The sequence below is a fragment of the Telopea speciosissima genome, chromosome 11 (genome assembly GCF_018873765.1).
Source record: "Telopea speciosissima isolate NSW1024214 ecotype Mountain lineage chromosome 11, Tspe_v1, whole genome shotgun sequence".
NCBI lineage: Eukaryota > Viridiplantae > Streptophyta > Magnoliopsida > Proteales > Proteaceae > Telopea > Telopea speciosissima.
The window spans coordinates 447,415-470,623 of NC_057926.1; the positions used below are offsets into that span (position 1 = coordinate 447,415).

Below are 23,209 nucleotides of genomic sequence, written 5' to 3' on the forward strand. Positions count from 1 at the left end.
TGGTAGATTACCCTAAGAAAATGCAACGGAGACTACGAGGCTCAAGTTGACCAGGGGACCTAATATCCCTGGCATAACAAACACAACCAAACACCGTAGGGGTAACAACAAAAGAAGAAGAGCCAAGTAAAAACTCAGTAGGGGACTTGGAATCAAGAACCTGACTAGGCAGCCTATTAATTAAATAGGCCGTAGTGAGGACAGCATCTCCCCAATAGAAGGACGGGGGCATATCGAGCAAACATTAGTGCTCTTGCCACCTCCAAGAGATGGTGATTCTTCCTCTCAGCCACATCATTCTGGGCTGGAGTATCAACACAGCTGGTCTGATGTAAAATCCCATGGGCAGCAAGGTATTTGTGGAACTGACCTTCCATATACTCTGTCCCATTATCACTTCTCAAGACTTTGAGAGTGGCATTAAATTGGGGTTGAACCATCTTGTGAAAAAGCTGAAAACATGAAAAAAACTTCATTTTTGTGTGCATAAGGTAGACCCAAGTGAAGCATGGAATAACAGTCTATGAAAGTGACATACTACAGATGACCAGAAATAGAAGCTTTTCTACCAGGACCTCACACATCAGTATGAACCAAATGAAACAAGGAAGAAGACCTTTTATTAGAAATAGGATAGTTTAAACGTGTCTGTTTCGCCAAGACACAAAGCTCACAAAAAAATTCTTCCTTATTACAACTTTTAACTAATGCTGAAAATAAATGTGATAAAGTTCCTAAGGGGGGGTGTCCTAGTCTAAAATGCCATTGGTGTAATTCAAAGGAGAAAGATGCAGGTTGACAAAGCTGAGAAGGTAATGCTTGTGTAGCAAGAGGTTCACCATCAAGCAGGTACAATCCACCATGCACTTTACCCGATCCAATCGTCTTCCCCGAGTCCAGTTCCTGAAAGACACAATGAGTAGGAAAAAATGTCACTTTACAATTCAGATTATTGGTAATACTACTAATAGAGAGAAGGTCAGTAGTGAAATTGGAAATATGCAACACAGAAGACAAGGTAAGAGAAGGGGAACAACTAATGGATCCTTTCCCGGAAATAGATGAGAGGGATCCATAAGCTATTTTGACTTTATCCTTACCAGAAGTAGGTGAATAGGTATAAAAAAGGCTAGATGAAACTGTCATGTGGTAAGTGGCACCGGAGTCTATAATCCATGGAGTGGAGACGACTGATGCACAATGATCAGCAAAGGAAATACCTGAACGGGCAAAGTGAGAACCTAATGGAGTGGAGTAACTGGCAGCAGATGTAGTAGAGGCAGCGGAAGTCTGTAACATACGCCTGAAAGCCAGTAGTTCTTCCTGGGAGAGACCATTTTCAGCAGTGGGGGCTGTAGTTACACTTTCAGTGTGATTGGCCCTGTTTTTAGTTTTACCACGACCACGTTTGGCCTCAAAATCAGCGGGCTTCCCATGTAATTTCCAGCACTGAGCCTTAGTGTGATATGGCTTGTTGCAATGGTCGCACTTTATAGGCTCTTTTACAGGAGCAGCAGTAGAAGCACTACTCTCAGAAGGAAGAGTAGAGTTGGAACCAGCAACCTATAGGGCTGATCTCTCAACAGTAGGAGTCAACATCATAGCAGCCCGACGTGTCTCTTCAGTATGAACATAAGAAAGGCCTGCTCCAATGTCGGAAAGGGGACCCTACCAAGAACTTGCACACGAATTGGATCATATTCAGCATTAAGGCTAGCCAAAATATCATAAACTCGAATCTGGTCCACATACTTTCGATAGGCAGCAATGTCGATGGCTGTAGAGAGCTGAAAACGAGAGTAGTGATCCAATTGTTGCCATAAGCTCTTGAGGGCAGCATAGTATTGGCGACAGACAACCCCTTTTGAGTAGTGGTATGGAGTGTCTTCCGAATCTCATAAACCTGTGCATCATTCCCCAACTGTCCATATGTTTCCTTGGCAGCAGTCCATATCTGTGTAGCTGTGTCAAGGAGAAGGTACTGTGCAGACAGTTCTAGTTGCATGGAGTTCAGAACAAAGGACATAACCATAGCATCATTAGCATTCCATCGAGCTAGAAGGGAGCCCTCTTCAGTTGGCTGTGGAGAGGTGCCAGTAAGATGGCCAGTAAGTCCTCTTCCAGCCACAGTCAAGGAGAGAGATCTGGCCCACATTAGATAATTGGTACCATCAAGTTTAATGGCAGCAGCATAAGGGAGGAACTCAGTCCTGGACTGACCATCACCTCCAGAAGTAGCCGTGGTAATATCAGAGTCTAGCACGATGAGAGCAAAAGCTTTGCAAAAATATCAGAAGAAGAAGCTGAATATGAGGTCGAGTGATCCTCTTGGCAGCAAAAAATCCCTTGAAAGTAATAGCAGCAACAAGCAACCCTAACCCCTAAAAATCGATAAGGATCAAGGTTTTGAAAAAACCCTGAAAGAGGAGATCAATTGGGGTTAGGGGTCTTCAAAAGGCTTAAAAGGGGCTGATAGTAATGTCGAGTACTCCTTGAAGCAGTGTGAATGAGATCTCCAAAGATCAGCCAAAGCAAAGAACAGAAAACCCAAAAATCGATAAAAGTCAGGGTTTTTCAAAACCCTAAAGTGAGATCAATAATGGGTATAGGCTTCAAATAGGTTGAAATTCCTGTGAGTGTTGCTATCCAATACTGCTATAATGGATCTCCAATAAGGAAAAACAGCTTCAAAGGCAAAAGAGAAACTGATCTTCAAGAAGCGGAGAACTCTAAAAAAAATCGCAGAGACAAGGGTAGCAACTATCGAGCTTGATATGTGATTAAACCATCTACTGGAGAGGTTGGATTAAGGGCAGCATCTAGATCGTATGATCACCTCATTAGATCTGCCCTAGTGAGTGAAGAGAACCAAAAAAAAGGAAAAGAGAAAGAGAAGTTCGAGTGGAAGAAGGTGGAAGAGAAGAACAATGGAAGGGATGGGGTTTTGAAAACCTAGATCAGAGAAATTGGCTCTAATACCATGTTAACAAAACAGAAAATAGGAGAATGCTTGAATGATCAATATGATCACACAAGCATATATATTTATAATAAAAAGAGTTACAGCATAAAGTCTAAAATACCCCTAGCATAGCCGACTTAACTAGGGAATACATAAAACAAAGAAATAACAGTAAAAAGACCAGAATACCGTGGGGTGCACATTATTCAACAATTTACATGGAGATACCTCCTGGATTTACCTCTTCAGAGTCTCAGGGAAAAGTGTGTAAGTTGAAGAAGGCTCTGTATGGTCTGAAGCAATCACCAAGGGCTTGGTTTGGCCGATTCCATAAGGCTATGGTTGCTTATGGGTATAAGCAGAGCAATGCTGATCATACAATGTTTGTTAAAAGGATGCAACAAGAAGTAACAATTTTGATGGTCTACATTGATGACATAGTGATCATGGGCAGTGATGCACAGGAGATCCAGAAGCTAAAGACTTATTTGGCCAGCAAATTTGAAGTCAAAGACTTGGGCAGATTAAGGTATTTCTTAGGGATTGAGGTTGCCTATTTAACTAAGGGCATACCTCTCTCCCAAAGAAAATATACCCTAAATTTATTGAGTGAAACAGGGATACTTGGGTGTAAACCAGCAAATACCCCTCTTGAGCCCAACACACATTTGAAGAGTAAGGAAGGTGATCTAGTGGGCAAGGGTAGCTATCAGAGGTTAGTTGGCCGATTGATATACCTCTCACATACCCAACCAGATATCACATTTGCTGTGAGTATTGTCAGTCAATACATGCATGATCCTCACTCTTCTCACTTGGAAGCAGCATACAGAATACTCCGTTATCTCAAGTCCTCTCCTGGAAAGGGAGTCTTGTATTCTCCACATAACCATCTCCGGGTAGAAGCATACACTGATGCAAATTAGGCTGGCAGTCCTGATGATAAGAAGTCAACATCCGGGTATTGCACATTTGTTGGAGGGAACCAAACTACTTGGAGAAGCAAAAAACAAGTTGTTGTAGCTCGATCTAGTGCTAAAGCTGAATTTCGAGCTATGGCATAGGGTATTTGTGAACTTCTCTGGCTCAAGGGACTTCTTCAAGATTTGGGGATGAATGCTGATCTTCCAATGCAGCTCTACTGTGACAGCAAGTCAGCAATCAGCATTGCTCACAACTCGGTCCAACATGATCGTACCAAACATGTTGAGATTGACCGGCACTTTATCAAAGAGAAATTGGAACAAGGAATTATTTGTATTCCGTTTATCCAGTCTAGTGAACGACTAATCCTTACCAAAGGAATCAGCAATAAATTATTTCTTCCTATAGTTGGCAAGTTGGGCATGTTTGATATGTATGCACCAACATGAGGGGCAGTGTTGTAATATGGGTTCAAGGGTAGAATTGTTCTAAGGGTATTTTTGTCATTTATATATATATATATATATATATATATATAGGGTGAACTTTTTGTCCTTACGTTACAAACTTACAATACACCAAAGGGGACTCTAGGGTGGACAGTTGTGTCCATGAACCCTGCCACATGGTTTATGTCCCTTTGGGTTTGAGAAGTGGGAACAAAACTGTATCCATGTAATGTAGTCTTAGATTTGATGTAATCAAACTAGAAGCCAAACCAGAATCTGTTTTCAAAAGGTGACTCAAGTTAGGGTTTGAAACTAGGGAAAAGGCTAATTTAGGTTTAGGGTTTTATGGGAATTAAGGTATGACGGTTAGGGTTAATGTTAGGTTGTAGTTTAGTAAGTAAAGTGATTTATTAAACTGAAATCAGCAAACCAGTGAGGTCTAAATAGAATCAGCAGCAAGTAATGGAGAGATAAGATTAGAGTTTAAGAGGGAAAATTGGGATTTCTAGGGTTTCACAGGTCAGAACCATCTATAACTTGGATCGAGTTTTCCAATGGGGCAGGGGAACACTCAATCAAAGTATGAGCAGATTCCCACAGCTGGTTTGGGCTGGTATGAATATAGAACTTGAAAAAAAAAAGGGGGAAAAAGGAATTTAGGGTTTGGGGGATTTTGGACTTGCTTGTTGGAGATGAACAAACTTGAAATCATAACTTGTTGATGTTGAATGAACCTTGAGATCGGAACTTGAATGTAGAACAGTAATGGAGATGCAAAAATTAACCAAATGAACTACACGGGCTTCCCACTGCAAAAGTGTCAATCGGATCAAACATTGATTCCGTCAACTTTAATCAAACACAAGACAAATATCTTCAACAAGAAGACAAGTTGCAGAGCAGCAGCTTTGAGAGTTTTTTTTTTTTTTTTCAATATTCGATGGGTAAATAGGAGCCCACGAATAGCCTTTATTTATAAAGCCTAAAGGCCATTGTCCTATTCAGACTAGGAGAGGAAAAGCCCCCCTAGCCAACTCTAATATATAACACATCCTCTCTAAAAACCATGGAAAGGAGTGGACCCAAATTTAAACAAAAAAAAAAGGCATAATAAAAATCTACTAAAATCACTGAAATTGAACCATTGGTTGAACCAACTTGGACCCATTCAATTTAAAAACACAAATACATCAAAAGAAACTAAGTATAGAAAACTGCTAAAAGACTAAACAACTACTAGAACTTCTTCTTCTTCTTACGAATGTAAGTCTTCAGATCTGCATCAGCACTCCCCCAGCTTGAAAACAGTTGTCTCCGACGAATAGTTAAAGGACATGTATCGTTCATATAGATCAAGGTCGAGCCTGTTGAAGTCGTCGGCGTGAATCCAAGTGTTGTCATGGCGTGGACGACCTTTCCATTTGACAAGGAAGCATGGTAACCGCCGCCATGTCGTGTGGTCTTGTGCATGTCTTCCAAGACCTCTTTGATAATGTCATCAGTGGGTTGTGTGCTTACATGGGCTGCCAAGCACTATTGTGTCCAATCGAGACGTCAAGTTCATGAGTTACTTTTGAAAGACCTTATGATTGAAAACTAATAGCAAGCTGCAGTTTTCTACCACCTTACATGACGGAAATAGTAAACAAGAGTTTGGGAAATTTGTTGAGGTGTTTAGTCCGGGATTATGAGAAGATATGGCCTTCTATCCTTTACATTGCTGAGTTCGCCTACAACAGTTCGCGAATAAAACCACAAGACATACCCCATTTGATATTTTACTTGGAGTTCTGCTAAGGCATCCTATCGACCTTGTTCCTTTACCCCCTCAAGCTCGGGTCAACCTTGAAGCTGATGAATTCTTGAATGACTGCATAGAGCTCAAGATCATAGATCGAACAGCGTCGCTTGGCTTCATGAAGTTTCTTTCTATAGAAAGCGATAGGGTGCCCACCTTGCATCAATACACCTCCCAAACCAATATGTGAGGCATCAATCACCACCTCAAATACATGGTCAAAGTCTTGTAAGCATAATATCGGAGCCTCTATCACCATCTTCTTGATAAGATCAAAGGTTTTTGCTACTACGGCTGTCCATCCAAACTTACCCTTGCTCTGCTTAATGCATTCGGTGATAGGTGTCATGATTGCACTAAAATTCCAAATGAAGTGCCTGTAAAATGAAGCTAAACCATGGAAGCTACGAACTCAATAAATGTCTCCGGTGTATGCCAATCAATAACACTCTTAATCTTGTCTAGATCAGCTTCAACATCCTGTGAAGAGAATAAAACTAAGGAATATAACCTTGGGCAACAAAGAAGAGCATTTCTTGAGATTGATAAACAACTTCTCTCTACAGAGCACTCTCAAGACTTGCTTTAAGTGGTCGATGTGGTCTTCTGGATGCTTGCTATAGATCAAGACAACCAAAAATCGACCAATGAAAGGATGAAGTACCTAAGTCATAACGAGCATGAAAGTACTGGGTGCATTCGTCAGACTGAAGGGCATAACTTTCCATCCGAACAGTCCATCCATGGTCTTAAAAGCGGTCTTCCATTCGTCCCCAGGCCAGATACGAATCTAATACTACGCAGGTCCAATTTAGAAAAGACCTTAGATCCGGACTGCATATCTGACATATCATCAAGCCGTGGTATAAGGAATCTATACTTGACTGTAATCTTGTTGATCGCTCTACTGTCCACACACATACACCATGAACCATCCTTCCTGGGAGTAAGTAAAGCTGGTACAACACATGAGCTTAAGCTCTCTGTAATAAACCCCTTCCGTAATTGCTCATCAACTTGTCGTTTGAGCTCAGTATGCTCTGTAGGACTGAGACTGTAAGAGGGAAGATTTGGTAGGACAGAACCAGGTACCAAATCAATAGCATGTTGAATGTCTCTCATGGGAGGCAACTCATCAGGTAATTCATCGGGTACCGAAAAGGGCGTACCCAGTGCCCGAGACTCCCGCCACTGCGGGGTCTGGGGAGGGTCATAATGTACGGAACCTTACCCCTGCTTTCATCGGGTACTAGATCAGAAAAATAGGACAGCAGCGCTTTGATGGGTTGTGTGAGCAGAACTTTCGGCTGTGTAGTGACTTCTCTAGTAACCAAAGCTAATATCAAACCTGAGTCATGGGCCTCATGGCTGGTGTGTACTCCTTTTGTATGATAACTAATAACTTCTCAGAACCTATACCTTTCAAATTAGTTCGTAAGGACCGTCTTTGGTGCATTTCAGCTGGTATATTGACGGGATGAAAAACAGTATATTGTCCCTTGTGTAGGAATACACACTGATTCTTCTTACCACCAACCATAACGTCATTGTCATACATCCCAAGGCCTCTCGAGTAAGACATCAGTGAGCCTCATTGGGATAACATCACACCAAACATCCTCGGAATAATGATGAAGTTGTAAAGGAACTGAGCAGCACTGATTTACCTCTAAAGTATTACCCATTTAGTAGGGATATTTTGTACGGTTGTGGATGCTTCTCAGTCTTCAATCCAGCCCGCTTCACAAAAGTTTCAGAAGTGACATTGACACAGCTGCCACTATCAACAATTACCTGCACAGTATGATCTCCAGAACGCATACGGGTGTAGAATATACAACTGCGCTGCCAATCTTCGCCTTTGGTTTCAGCCACCAAAAGTCAAGTAACCACATGAATACCATTTGTATCCTCTTCCTGATACAAATTTAACGTAGTCCTAGATTTGATGTAATCAAACTAGAAGCCAAACCATAGGAGCTCTAGGAGATTCTCTTCTTCCCTGTGCCTTCGATTATTACGGTAGACTTGAGACTGTACCTGATATCTATCATCTTCAGATGGTATATTACTATCCCTTACTGGAGTAACTTGATGTCCCTCAAGTTGCTGCAACCATTCCCTAATAGTTCTCTGTTCAGCTGGTAATTGCTGAAACATCTCAATAACCTTAGCATAGGATCAGGTGGTGCTGGTAATATTGTTGAATCTTCACCCTCTGCCATGCTCTAATACCAATTTAATGTAGTCCTAGATTTGATGTAATCAAACTAGAAGCCAAACCAGAATCTGTTTTCAAAGGGTGACTCAATTTAGGGTTAAAAACTAGGGGGAAAGGCTAATTTAGGTTAGGGTTTTATGGGAATTAAGGTATGAAGGTTAGGGTTAATGTTAGGTTGTAGTTTACTAAGTTCAGTGATGTATTAAACTGAAATCAGCAAACCAGTGATGTCTAAATAGAATCGGCAGCAAGTAATAGAGAGAAACAGATCAGATTAGGGTTAGGGTTTAAGAGGGAAAATTGGGGCTTCTAGGGTTGGCTGGTCAGAACCAGCTATAACTTGGATCGAGTTCTCCAATGGGGCAGGGGAACACTCGATCAAACTATGAGCAGATTCCCACGGCAGGTTTGGTCTGGTATGAATATAGAACTTGGAAAAGAAAGGGTAAAAGGAATCTAGGGTTTGGGAATTTTTGGACTTACTTGTTGGTGATGAACAAACTTGAAATCAGAACTTGTTGATGTTGAATGAACCTTGAGATCAGAACTTGAATGTAGAACAGTAATGGAGACACAAAAATTAACCAAATGAACCACCCGGGCTTCCCACCGCAAGGTGTCAATCGGATCAAACACCGATTCCGTCAGCCTTGATCAAACACAAGACAAATATCTTCAGCAAGAAGACAAGTTGCAGAGCAGCAGCTTTGAGAGTTTTTTTTTTTTTTTAATATTCGATGGGTAAATAGGAGCCCATGAATAGCTTTTATTTATAAGGCCTAAAGGCCATTGTCCTATTCAGATTAGGAGAGAAACAGCCCCCCTAGCCGACTCTAATACATAACACATCCTCTCTAAAAACCGTGGAGAGGAGTGGACCCAAATTTAAACCAAAAAAAAAAAAAGACATCATAAAAATCTACTAAAATCACTTAAATTGAACCACTAGTCAAACCAACTTGGACCCGGTTCAATTAAAAAACACAAATACATCAAAATAAACAAAGTAGACCCAGTTCAATTTAAAAACACAAATACATCAAAATAAACTAAGCATAGAAAACTACTAAAAGACTAAACAACTACTTGGACTTCTTCTTCTTACGAATGTAAGTCACAGATCTGCATGACCATGTTTTAAAATCGTTTATGCACACTTAAGTCGCCTAGGTGCCACCTAGTGGCCGCCTTATTGCCTAAGCACTTAGGAAGGCCCTCCAATGCCTTGAGTCGCCTAGCACTTTGGCAACTATCTTATCAATAGCAGAATGATTTAGACAGCAGATTTCGGTCCCAAGCAGGATGCTTATAGATGGCACACACAAATGTAATGGATTACCACCACAAGAGTTAGAAAGGAGACAGCAAGATCATGTTAGTAGCAATTCATATCTCAGTGGCTACAAATACATACCAGCATAAATTAGAGAGAAGACATGTTGCACAACAATATCTGCTTCGCCTTCATTATAGAAGGAGCCTGTGCCAGCTGGGTCCAAGTGCTCCTCACAGCCAACTGACAAACTGCCATATGGCATTCGCGTATCAAGTAAAAGCAATGGGCAGAGAGTTATCCATGTGGGCTGCAATTAGAATATGACAAGAGTTAACAAGATGTTTTGCACTTCAAATACCATAATATAAATAACAAATATAATAATCTGATACTTTTATCCTGCCAAGAAATTTCAAGTTTCCCCTTTTCCTCTTGTTGCTAAATTAGTTTCCCAAAATTGTAATAATCAAGGATTTAAGTCTCAGTATCGGTATCATACCAGAGGGGTGATTTTAAGAGACAGATCATATCGTATCGGAGAAATGCAAGATACACTCCAAATACGCATTGAAATAGTCAAGAAATGCATGAATGTGCTTATGACACATATAAAATACAGTTTTGAAGCATAAAACCCCTTATTATGTAATATGTGCTGCATTATAAGAGCAAGGAAAGCCTTGCATCTTCTCAAACCCCTTAACGAAATTGAAGCTAGTTTCCAAAACCAATTGGGAACTAAAGATACAGAAATTAACTGAATTTTCAGACATTTAGTGCCAGGTCACTCGAAATATAAAGTCATATACGCTGCTATTAGAGACTCAAAAACATAGAACAAGATTCAAAACAGAAAGGTTACGCGTTCAAGCTTAATACAGAAGAGTTCTTTGGGCAGCCATTATGCAAAGATACCATCAACGTACTAAACAAAAGTTGATAAAACCTAAATAAACAGGTATACCTTGACAAATGGAGAATCAACAAGGAGATGTGAGGACACAGTCGGATCAGACTGCACTAATCCATCATACATCTCTTTGGAAGCCCAGCTTGCTATTGCATCATTCATCCTGTATTGAGTCGTTAACCTAGTTGCAAGAATCCCTTCATGCAGAGTCGATGCTCTTTCTAGAAGAGATACACCAAGTCCACCTTCTAAGGCTTTTCTGGACAAAATCACTGGAGCTAGCTGCCACTGATCTCCCGCAAGTATACAGCGCTTGCCCTGCAAAATTGGGATCCAACAAGATGGCTCAATTGCTTGCCCTGCTTCATCTATGACAACCAAATCAAAAGGATCCAGTCTCCGAATAAAAGGATCAGCTGCTCCAGTGTTAGTGGATAGTACAACTTGAGCACTTGATAATACTTCCTTCACAGTCTCCTTCTCCTTTTTCTTCAATGCATTCCCTAGTTGCTTTAAAAGCTGGCGTATACCTGCAGCTAAAGAATCATCTTTTAAACAATGCCGTAGGTCTTTTCTTAGATCTGCTTTCTTCCTTTCATACTCTCTCCTAAAAGTTTCAAGCTTTGAATTTACGATTTCACCAAGAGACTTCGAAGCTACAGCTGGAGATATCCTAGCAGGATTTCCGACACGCACAATCTCCATTCCAGTACTTGAAAGCTTCTCTACCATGTTATCTACAGCTGCATTTGTAGGTGCTGTTACGAGCACCCTTTCACCTTGTCGAACAGCAAGTGAAATCAATTCCTTAAGCAAACCAGTCTTTCCAGTACCAGGAGGACCATGTAATATTAGTACAGGCCTCATCTTGTTCAAACCTATAGAAATTGCCCTTTGTTGAGAATCATCATAGGTTCCAGTCTCTAATAGTCCATCCAATTCGGCTTCATTCCATTCCACCAAATCATTTTGCTCCAGCCATGTAATATCTTCTTTATCTCCAAATAGGGTGGCAACAATGGCAATTGAAGGATTTTTCTTCTGCAAACCATTCTTTTGGAGCAGCATGAGGGCTTCACAGTTGCGCTGCAAATGAAGATTAAAACTAGATATCATGTAAATTGCAAGGGAAACAATTAAACAAAATTAAAAACATTCACTAACCACCATCAAATCTCCACGTGAATCAATGTCGTGAATTAAAATTATAACTGCGACACAGTCTATAGAATGCAAGTAACAATTAGATAACAATTTCCCCAACCTTCATAACAAGCAGAGTACAGAAGCTTTGATAAATATATTTTAATATCTTCTACAAAGGTATTCATGAATCAGAACAGCAGAGGTGAAACCTTCAGTTGTAAGAAATCTTAGATGGATACAGAAAAGGATTGAATTCGAGGTTGCTTCCAGGTTTTCCATTTTGGCACCCGTAAAAAGTCTTAAAAAGATGATCAGAAACAACAGGAGTTGACAAAATATAAGGACTTAAATGAGAGCATATTATTAGGTAGTTATTGAAACCGAAATAAGAAAGCCATTCTAGCTTTTGAAGATTAGCATATTCAAGCAGAATTAATGCAAGGAAACTCCAGTTTGTCTAGATGAAAAAACCATGCAAAATAAGGAGCTCATCTCATCTATACCTCATATGTGAGCACATCAGCCAATCCAGGGATTCTATCAATGCGAACACTCTTGCCAAAGAGCTTAGAAAAGGTGGGATCACCATGGCGAGACTCCAACGCCACACTGATGCTACAACCATCATCTCCTAAGTTGTTAACAAAGCCCTGCATGCAAGAAGTTGCACCAGCTCCCCTGCTATCACATGTCCTCACACAAACCATGTCTCCAGGGGAAAGTGTTGTAGGTGGCAATCGGTGGTTCCCTTCGACCCTGAACAGAACCAAATGCATACCCCCTAATCCTGCAAACATAATAACGGACATTATTAGATACAAGCCGAGGCCAAGGCCAACTCACAGGCAGAAAACCCATTACATTCATTTTCTGATAAATCAAACGGAAGAACCAGCTGCTGTTGAAGAGGATAATGAAATATATTTCTTGACCTGTAGACGAGCTAACCGCATTTAGATTGCAAATGGTATCGCACAGCTCTTGCTGAGCCTGACCATGGCTGACCAAGTACTCAATAGGCTTGGAAGAATCCGAATCCTCATTGGGTGTGGGAACAGCATCCAGTTCCTCCTGAGTGAACTCCAACTCAGAATCCCTTTCAATCCGCAGGAGCTCAGACATGTGCTTCGCAAAGTTGTCAATGCTGCTTTGTATAGCCTTGGCCTTCTCAAGGTCCATCCCTAGACCACCGTGAACGGTCTTCAGTTGGGGAATCTTCCGTGCAATTGCTCGATGCTGAGCTGAAAATGCATGACCTCACCGTCACCGCCTATTATTAAGCGAGCTCAGGATGAAAGGAAAACATACAAGATAAGTTGGAAAGAGAGGGGGGAGGGAGAGAGAGAGAGAGAGAGAGAGAGAAAGTGACATAACAGGTTTTTGGTTTCAACTTCTCAGCTCATTTCTTAGCTACAAATTGTGAAGTTATAATAAGGAGCTAGTTTCTGTTTTTACACTTTCTGGCTTTGTTTAGGCCTATATCCATTTAATGCTTATACTGTACTTTGAGATTTCTCCCTCTTTCTTCTCCTTTAACCTTCCCAACCACCCCCCACCCTCTCAAAAAAATGAGAGAATGTGAGTAATGAAACCCACTATTTTTTAAGTGATAAGGAACAAGTTTCTGTTTTTTACGCTTCTGGGTTGTCAATGTGTACCTATTTGATGCTAACTTTGGGATTTTTCTCCCTTTCTTCTCCTTTACCTCAGACGAAAATATGAAATTCGCTTTCAATGAGAGAATGTGAGAAATGAAAAGGAACCTGAACAGGCGAGGTCCTTGAGGAGCTTCCAAGAGTGAGTGTTGCGCCAGTCTTGGACCTGGTTGGTGCGTTGGAGGTGCTGGAGAACGTCACGAAGCTCCCTCTGGAAGTGGTCGAAGATGGTTGGATAGTGGGTGCAGGCCTTGAGGCAGAGTGATTCGAGACCCAGTGGCATAGGGACCGCATTGAGATAAGGCTGAGCTTGGATGACGAAGGTGAGGCCAGGACCCATCCGCTGCTGGACCTCAGAGAACTCACCCTGTACTTCGGCGGAGGCGAAATCCGAGGACATGGCCTTCATCCCCTCTGATATCCACCTCACCACGCTCTTCCCTAAATCCCTCCTCCCAAGTGGGTCTCCGTTCTGATAAAGAGTTTGGACGCTCACCGATGCCCCTCCTTCCACGTTCCTCGTTACAGCCGTCACCGTGGTGGTCTTCCTTCTCCTCCTCTTCTTCTTCTTCGTGTTGTTCTGCTGCTGTTGATGATGATGAATCTGCTGGTCCTCAGAAGGCAATGACGGAGTTGAAGATGTTGTCGCAATGGTCACAGCCATCTTTTTACTGGTTCTGGTGCCATCGGTGCTGGTGCTGTTGCCGTTACCGTTCTTGATGATGAATGATTTACCAGAGAAGAATGGAGGGTCATTGAGCTTGAACACTAGGCGAATGGGTCGGAAGGAAGACAAGTATGAGATATTGTGGAATGGGAAGCTCAAGGTCCTCGAAGACAACGGCTTTAAGGTCGAATGGAAGCAGACGCCGCAGCATATGCACGACGCGGCTGACTCCACCATTTCGAAATCCCAAAGCAAACGGCCAAAAAATTCAGCTAAATCAGACCCATTTTTTCCTTCTACAGTTCAAACAAAGAATTGGCAAGCAGCAGCGATGAGAAATGTTTGGTGCGAACAACCGTAACAGTAGTTCACAAGCCAGAAAAGGAGAGATTTTCGGGAGGGTAATAGCATACAACAGTCTTTAGTGGCTGGGAAGAAGTAAGGGACTCAGTTTAAACCGGGATCCAAAATATATTTCCAGATTTTTTATTTCGACTTTGATTAAATTGAAGGATCGAAACAGTGTGTGAAATTTGAAATTTGTGGTCATCGAAGAGGCGACGAGGGCAACAAAGATTGAAATTTGAAAGGGAGCAAGAGTGCGAGAGAATCTCTCTCCTCCATCTCAGATGTTCTGAATTGTGATTGGCTGGCTTTGATTCTCCCTCTCTCTAGTCCACCAAATCAAATCAAGGCTCATTCAGACTTCAACGTGCTGAACTGGGGATCCTCTCAATGGGGGCCAGCTTCTCTCCAGGTTGTGGTCGCAAATGGCCCGGGCCGCTCGGCGCGATGAGTCCAAAATTTACAGCAACTTGCATAGAAGTGTTCGACGTGTGCCACCCTCGCCCCCACCCTTAGTTCTTCACCCCTCTACACCCCGAGGTGAGACTCGAGTCGCCATAGGAGGATGTTGCATATGTGCACGCACCTTTTGCAAGAGGATACGAACTGGTCACTATCAAACCACCTTACTGATACAGAATACATGGGTTACCGTCCACTCTAGACCTAAATAGAAAGGAGCACCGGGGAGGGTTGGCTAAACTATTGATAAGGGAGGAAAGTAAAAGGTTCCGTAGTGAAGGGGGAATGACGGAGTGAATGGGGATCCCTTTCAATATCAAAATGAAGAATATAGAATGTGAGTTTGATCCCTTTCTCTCAATAGATGTATCTGGTCTTATACGATAGAGTACAATACGAGACGGTGGAATGTAATGGGATGGATGGTAGAGGGTTGTCTACGCCCAAAAGCGATGATTCACTTGCCCCTTGTCCATAGGGACCTCGTGGCATACAACTGACACGACTCCCGCTAGATAGCCACCCCTTTCTCTCTTTTTACAGCCTCGTGGACCGACGAAAGAAGGGGAGTTACAGAATGGGGCAGTGAAGGCTCGCAAAGTATACAGCAAGTAGCAAGCAACAACTTTTCCGCCGTAGCGCGCTGTAGTTTTTCAGCTGGCTACTCTGCTAGTTGTAGCACGCTAGCGCACGGAGACTCTATCATGATCTTACGAATCTAAAGATCTCAAAATTGAAGAACGAGCTCTTCTCTAACGACCCTATCTCTAAAAGGGCACACACACTGAACTCGCTAGGGGATGTCTTTCTACGGGAGGCAACATAGACATTGTGGTTGTCCAACGAGGTACTACGCATAATAAGATCGTGCGTTAGACGATTGGCTGGTGTTGCTGATATCGGACCCATAATAACCCCGATTGGAAGGGCAAGCTAGTCTTCATATGGCTCTAGGGATGCGAGAAGGTCGAAAAAGTGAACCAAACCAGTGCACACTCTGGTCGAGCACATCCGCAGGAGCGACGACCGTTTCGTGCTTCGCTTCAAGGGAGTGCAATCAAGTCCGTGCATTAGTAGTAGTAGAAGTAGGGTTCGATTCCGTAATTGAAACTAAAACCTTAGCTCTCACTGAAATGCAATTCGAAGAACTATCCCTCTCTCACCTTAACTAAGAAGAATTGGAAAGGATCCACTCTAGAGGGAGATTTTACTTTCAAGCATTCTTCTAGGAACCTATCTCAACAGCCCAAACTCCAAAGCATGTGTAGATGGAAAACAGCAAGTACATGAGAGATAAATGGTGGATGTGTGCATAAGCTTGAGGATATAGAGACAATCAAATCAAATAAACCATAAGTTGGTGTTACACACAGTGATTATTGCACACATGGTCCAAGTAATAAGTAGAAATCTCAGCCAAGGGTTGGAAGTTTTCCCAAAGTAGAGTATAGAATCTAGAATAGTTGATCAAGTGCATGCCTGAGTCGGTATTTTAGGATCTTACCTCGGTTTGCATGCCAAAAGATACATGGGGTGGTATCTGATGGCCTTGTCTTGATTTGCATGCCTAGAAATGCTTAGAATAGTATTTTAGGGTTTCATCTCAGTTTACGTGCCAAAAGATACCTAGGATGGTATCTGATGGCCATGTCTCGATTTGCATGCCTAGAAATTCCTGAGTCGGTATTTTAGGGTTTTGTCTCAATTTGCATGCCTAAAAATGCCTAAGTCAGTATTTTAAGATTTTGCCTTGATTTGTGTGCCAAAAGATACCCAGGGTGGCATCTGATGGCCTTGTCTCGATTTACATGCCTAAAAATACCGAAGCAATTTTTTAGGGTTTTGCCTCGATTTACGTGCCAAAAGATACCCAGGGGGTATCTGCCATAACTACGACCAATCGTTCCTCATGTTCCCACCTTCAACTCGCTCCGAATGTTTGGGGGTGACTTTCCCTATAACGTCAATACCCCAGGTTGCGAATGGCCATGGCGAACTGAGGGTGTATAATTCTAAAGGAGGTACACATATCAAGTTTGCAAAGACCTGAAGGCGATCGACAGTGAGAGCGTAGTGTTCCACAGTAAGACGCTTCCCTTCGCGCTTTCGAACTCTTTGGATTGATATCCAGTTCCACCAGCGGCAGAGACAGTTGGATAGGTAACCCCAACAGTTGCTTCAGAATAGATCTGCTTCTCTTTGTTCCTACGTGTTCCATTATTACCAATGGATCCCGAGACTGTCTTTCAAAAAATTGACCTCCCCAGCAACTGAGGTCCTAAATCTCTCTCAGACCGATTTTGTCTACTAAGCCTTCGCTTCATTTCTAATGACTCGAGCTCGGACAACTCAGTAAACTGAACCTGGGACGGATCGTCCAACTGGAAATGATAACAGAATAAATAGGTCATTAGAAGGAGTTCCAATAAGTGGATAATTATGGTATACCACCTTACTTATTTCCTCTATGAGGGAGAAACACAATTGAAGAAGTGCGATACCCTCGTGCGCTTTTGACTTCGAGCGGCCCTTTTCTTCCTCTGCACTTGTGTGACCCTGGTTATACCGGTCCACCCTCGCCTATCTTAGCCTTTGGAATCTTTCTTGAAAAGGTCCCTTCGTTCTCATGCATCTGGGTATCTCAGGCCCTTAAAAATTGGAAAAAAAATTATTTCAGGAATATTTTCAACAAGGGAACAAGAAAACGGTTGAGATAAGTCAGTGACAGAGCCTCGCTTTGGTGCAGATCTCCATGAAGAAAGGCATTCTTCACGTCAAGTTGAAATAAGGACCACTTTTTGATTGCAGTCAAGGCAAGAATGACACAAATGATGGTCATTTTAGCAACCTGGGGCAAATCAGTGCTATTCTGTCCTCTTGGGGACTCCACTAAGAGGTTCTTTCTCTCACCTAATTTTGCCCACCCATTCCACTTCTGTGCTGGAGAAAATGGGATTCGAACCCATGATACAATCTTCTTGTATGTCGATTTAGCAAACCAATTGATCGTGTCATGTGCAACGTCCATCAATGATGGTTCATTAATGTCCATTGATTTAAACTCCTTCCCCCTTCCCTTATGGGGCTGATGAGGATGAGTTACTTTGGGCTCCTAAGGGTGAGGAATCCGTTCTTTCGCGATAAACTGGATATGTTAGTTCGGCCTCGGCTTCAGGGCTTGACAAAATGAGAATAAAGGGGAGGCCTATGGATTCGAAGTCACTATGAAAGGGTCGGTCAATAGCTACTGCGCGTTAGTGCCAGCGGTAACAAGGGTTGAGAGGCAAAGGAATCATCCGAGTAGTAAACAGAAGCATAGGTGGAAGCAATGGTTGATGTTCATGAACCACAAGCAGCCGACCTAGCATGGGTGTTAGATGGGTCTGGTTAAAGGTATGCAGAATCAAACGGAGAGTGAGACGTTGGATTGGATTATAAAGCTCGTGGATAAAGAGTTAATGGGGCTCACTAATCCCGACGACGTTCCTCACTCTGCTCTAATGGGAAGCTGCTCCTCAAGGGAATCCTAAGACCAACTTTTACACGAATTTGAAAGTGGAAGGCTGTTGCTTGTTCCTTCCTGACTCGGCTCATGAAGCAGCCCCTATTAGAGTAAAGGGCGGACCGAGGGCCTGGTTTGTGCCTATGATGCCATCGTCAAAGAATAGTCGAATGGGCGAAACCTATCTAAGCACTACTGGAATGGGTCTTAAGACCAAAGAGTCTGGCGGAAAAGGGGGGAAAGCTCTCCATTCCTGGTTCTCTTGTCGCTGGATTCTCCAGAACCACAAGATGGCTGGCAGTGTTTCGAATATGCAAAGCTGCTACTCGGGACGGATTAGAAAGGTCTTCAGCCCTTCATCCCAAACAAAGCGAACCTATTCCTGGTCGAGAAGATGCAGATAAAACGCCAATAGCTGCTTCTACGACATAAGCTGTCTACCAAAATGACTGGGCAGATGTCCCTATTCCGCCTTCTAGGGCTTGCCTAGCCGTTATCCATGCAAGGATATGAACTCATTCTTCCCCTTTTGTTTCTGTTTTCCGTGGATCCGTCCCTTCCATCGGAAGAAGAGGAGCGCTACTCGACCAACTTTTAAGTTGCTTCTCCCCACTTTCGATCCCTCGAGTTGAGTCGATTCCCATTGGGAAGACTGGGCTTGTTGGATGAGGGGTCTGGTAAGCGTTGGATGCAGGGCATGCCCTAGCTGGAACGAAGGCATGAGCCCCTACAAATAATCGACGGATCTTATCTTGTCTTAGTGTCATCGTAGAATGATGGCTGAACATAAGATGTGTCTTCATGGACTAGCTTGGTTTAGGTTCAGGTGAATGTGTCTAAAGAGAAAAGAGATACGAAAGGAGTGAAAAAGATCCACTGCGCCTTACTCAAATAGGGGCAAAAGGACTTCCTCGCTTAGAACGATAGGAGCCCTCCCATTGCTTACGATTGGTTTTAATTCCTCGATTGATGAAGCCTAAGGAGTGTCTCTTGGCTTTGCTTTACTATAATATATTCGATTGGTCAGATGATAGGGACATCACAGAAGAGCTTAACTGGTGAGGCTCTGAAGGAGTAGATAATATCTCTCAGTAAGTGTTTCAGTCTTGCCTGCACTTAACTTACTGAATGTAGGAGCAGTTAACCACTCTCTCCCGCACACTAACTCCTTCTCGAGGTCTTTGTCAAGGGGATCCTCTCTCTTCATACCTTTTCGTCCTATGCGAGGAAGTGTTCCCCACACGACAAGGACCCCCCGCTTGGGATGTGTACCATTGTTATGATTGACCGTTCGCCTGTTCGGCACTGTACCACACAATTACATGATGGCACAATGCGAAAAGAGGCCAAGAAGAAAGATAGTCAAGGGATTGGTACAGAGCCTTTTTTCAAAGCCCGAAGGCGGATAAAGAGAGGTCTCCATCCGCTTCAGGCAAATATTACCTTCTCACTTTTGAGCTTTGGTTAGAGCAAAGCCCAAAATAGCATTGATTCTTTTATTGCATGATAGAATTAGAGTAGTCAGCTTACAGAAAGAGTGCATTGTTAAATCTATCTAATCTAAGCAAGAAAGCCTTAATCGAACTGAAAGTCGAGTTGAGGAGGAACAACCACCAATAGTAGCATCCGTTAAAGACCCATCACCAGCAGCGAGACTAGTGCCAACATCCTTGCCTGTAGAATCCACAATCGATCATGTCCTTCAAGTCACATGTTGTTTTCTATCACATCGTTTCAAATGAAGTTTTACCATAACATTCCTCTAATTTGGAACCGGCATGGAATTGATTCAATATGGAATCATGAATAACTGAACGTGCTCTATATTTGGTAGCCCGGGAGGACTTAGTCCTTCTACCATGTGATTAAGCTGTCCAAGCCCTTCCTTTATCCCTTCATGCCTTAAACATCTGCTCTCTTCTGGCTCCAATAAAGAAAGATGACTCTTGCTTGAGAGCAGTTTACAATCTAACAATTATGCCTCCCCTGACAACAGAATGGAGTCCACCCGCTCAACCACTTGCCGCTTGAGAGCAGGAGAGTGCTTCTTGCTCTAATTCTCAGGCAGCGGGCCCAGCAAAGTAGTACCATGAGGGAAGGGTGAAAAGAACCCCCATCAGGGAGTGAAATAGAACATGAAACCGTCAGCTCCCAAGCAGTGGGAGGAGGTGTTCCAAATCATTATTCTCTGAATCACTAGACCCCTGTTTTCGACCTAATCCATAAAAGACCTTGAATTTCATTTAGACTGGAGTCTTAGGACTAGCTCTCTATGCCCATTTCTATTTAGTTAGTCAAAAGGCCAATGAAAGCAATCGAATGATGGACGACTAAGCTTCTAACAAGTTTGACGAGCCGTTTATCATTACAATAGGTGTCAAGTGGAAGTATAGTGATGTATGCAGCTGAGGCATCCTAACAGACTATGCAAAACAACCACTTATGAATCGTTTTTCAGCCTACACCCCTTATCTCAAGTTTTGGATCTATAAATCAAGTCAAAAGAGTTCGTTTTTGGGTTCCCCGAAGGATTATTTGAGGGGGCCTATTGGGAGTACTTGGCCAATCATCATAGGCATGGGCCCTACTATTCTAAACCCACCCACTTACTGGGTTCACCAGTGGAAGTAGTACTAAGTATGCCATAAATGGGCCAAAGGGGAATCGTAGGAAAAAGATCTTTTAGATCTCATGCTCTATTCTCCCCCCTCCCCAAAAGACTGATGAACGGATATTGAAGAAAAGAGATGAAAATAGGGAGGGGCATTTTAGTCAATATCTCCCGAAAGGCACTCTAGTCCAGCCGATCTGTATCTGAGAAGAGGAGTTGCATAAAGAAGGGGATAAAGCTTGCATTCATTTCTTATCCACTCCGCCCTCCCCATCAAAGGTCGATATCTTACCTTTAAAAGCGGGTATAAGTAGTTATCTATGTAATTACGGTGGCCGTTGTTTCGGTCGAGCACTCTCTTTTATTTGTCCAATTCCGTCTTACAAACCTGCAAAGGGTTGTGCTATTGAACCAGGTACGAACAATGAATCTATATCTGTGCACAAAAGTTGCTGGCCGACGACCGCTCAACTATTCGAGCGCAATGTAGTGGTTGGTTCTGATTTGACAAGGATGGAATGCCTGGTCGAAGGTCCAGTATAGTAGGTAGCAGGCGTGTTCGTTTTGGCTCCCGAGCAAGAATGATAAATAGGCGATGCACCATCCTTGCTGCTAGTTCTCTTAATGAATCTATAGATTGGAATGGTTGGCAAAGGCTTGATCAACTTTGTAATCATGGATCATCAACGAATCCCTAAATGCTTCTATATACTGTTGCCACAGGAACCTGGAATTAATAATACACGGGCTGAAGTCAATGGGCTTTCTAACCGCCTTTCTTTTCTCACCGATTATCCGATGAATCTATCGTCTACGCTATCTTTTTTCTCCTAGGAACGATTGACCGGGAACGAAAAACCCCATCTCTGACTTTGACCTGTCCCTTGCTTTGACTTTGCTACCTTGTGCTTTGACTGGCTATGAAGGAGGGAAAAAGATCCGGGTAAGATATACACTTCATCATGAATGAAAAAAAAATCGATCTACTTTCGTTTGCATTTTGCATTTTGGCCTACCTTGAACCCAGAGCGACGGGTGGTACCACTGTTTCATAGAAATCGAAAGTGATCGGTCGATTTGGATTGAAGTTGGCTGCGATCGATTTTGATTCTGGACATTCCGGGGTGGCAGATTTAGGATTTTTTGGATTGGATTGTAGGGTTTTTAGATCTGAGGGGCCAATTTTAGGGTTTTTGGGATCAATTCGGCTCAATTCCAATTTGGATTCGATCTGAATTTGGATCCTGATCGATAGGACCAATTTGTTGGGTATCATGTTTGGCAAGGTCGTCAATTTGGAACTGAACACCAAAACTTAAATTGACCATTTAAAATCAAACCGAACTGAATTGAATAAGAATTGTTTTGGTTTCAGTATCAAGAAAATGAATCTTACTCGGTATAGGACGATTTCAGTATCTAACGCAGAACCGTTCACTATGAAACTAACCATACCGAATTACCTATTCCCAAACCTAACCGAGAATACATACATATAATAATTATATATATTATGTATCTCAATATATATTATATAGGGTAAATTGCATGACACCCCCTGTAAGTTTCCCCATACTCAACTGACCTCTTCTTATTTTAAAATTCACTTCTTTCTCCCTCTACAGTAACGATGTTAACTTAAAACCAAAAAGTTAAATGGCAAGTTTACCCTCAACCCATTCTTTTCTATAAAATGTTTGATTTAAACAAATAAAACAAATGGAATTTTCATTCTACCATTGGAGCTACAACCGCAAATGGAATTGCTCTGCTAGGGTATTCGCAGCCTCTAAAGTGAGCCCCATGTACTGGCCCTACTACAGTAAGTCCTATTCTCTCTCTATTATCTCCTTCTCCCCTTCTCTCTATTCTGCTACTGTAATACTTATTCCTCCCTTTATTATCTCCCCTCTCCTCTTCTCTCTCTATTTTATCATGCTTCTCCTCCTATTCTCTCTCTATTATCTCCTGCTATAGGATTCAAGTATTTTTTACATATGAATTGATAAGCCCATGAGAAGCACATCTAATTTTAGAAAACCTCGAATTCATTTGGAAAAGAAAATAAGAAATAAATTCTACTATTATTTATCTTCAATCTCACCCCAGGCACTGGCATAAAAGAAGATACCAAAGTTTTGAATATTAGTTTTAGCTCACAAACATCTCAGCTTCATGTATGGCAACAATTAGTAATCTAGAAAATCAACAACTTCAACATGCTTCTTATGGTCATGTGAAAACGCGAGGGGGGGGGGGAAGGCAAAACACACCCAAATAC

The 23,209-nt window shown here is 42.3% G+C and overlaps 1 protein-coding gene across 1 annotated transcript in view; it reads right to left on the bottom strand.

Annotated features, from left to right (window-relative positions):
* LOC122646789 (DNA-binding protein SMUBP-2) overlaps nt 1-14,404 on the bottom strand; it is a 65,671-nt gene extending 51,267 nt beyond the window's left edge. Inside the window, exons 1-5 of the mRNA XM_043840393.1 lie at nt 13,450-14,404; nt 12,619-12,927; nt 12,190-12,473; nt 10,595-11,626; nt 9,769-9,937 (exon numbers count right to left, since the gene is read on the bottom strand). Coding sequence (XP_043696328.1) covers nt 9,769-9,937; nt 10,595-11,626; nt 12,190-12,473; nt 12,619-12,927; nt 13,450-14,245 — 2,590 coding nt within the window. The 5' untranslated portion in view covers nt 14,246-14,404. The remainder of the gene's footprint in view (nt 1-9,768; nt 9,938-10,594; nt 11,627-12,189; nt 12,474-12,618; nt 12,928-13,449) is intronic.
* Nucleotides 14,405-23,209: the final 8,805 nt, after the last annotated feature.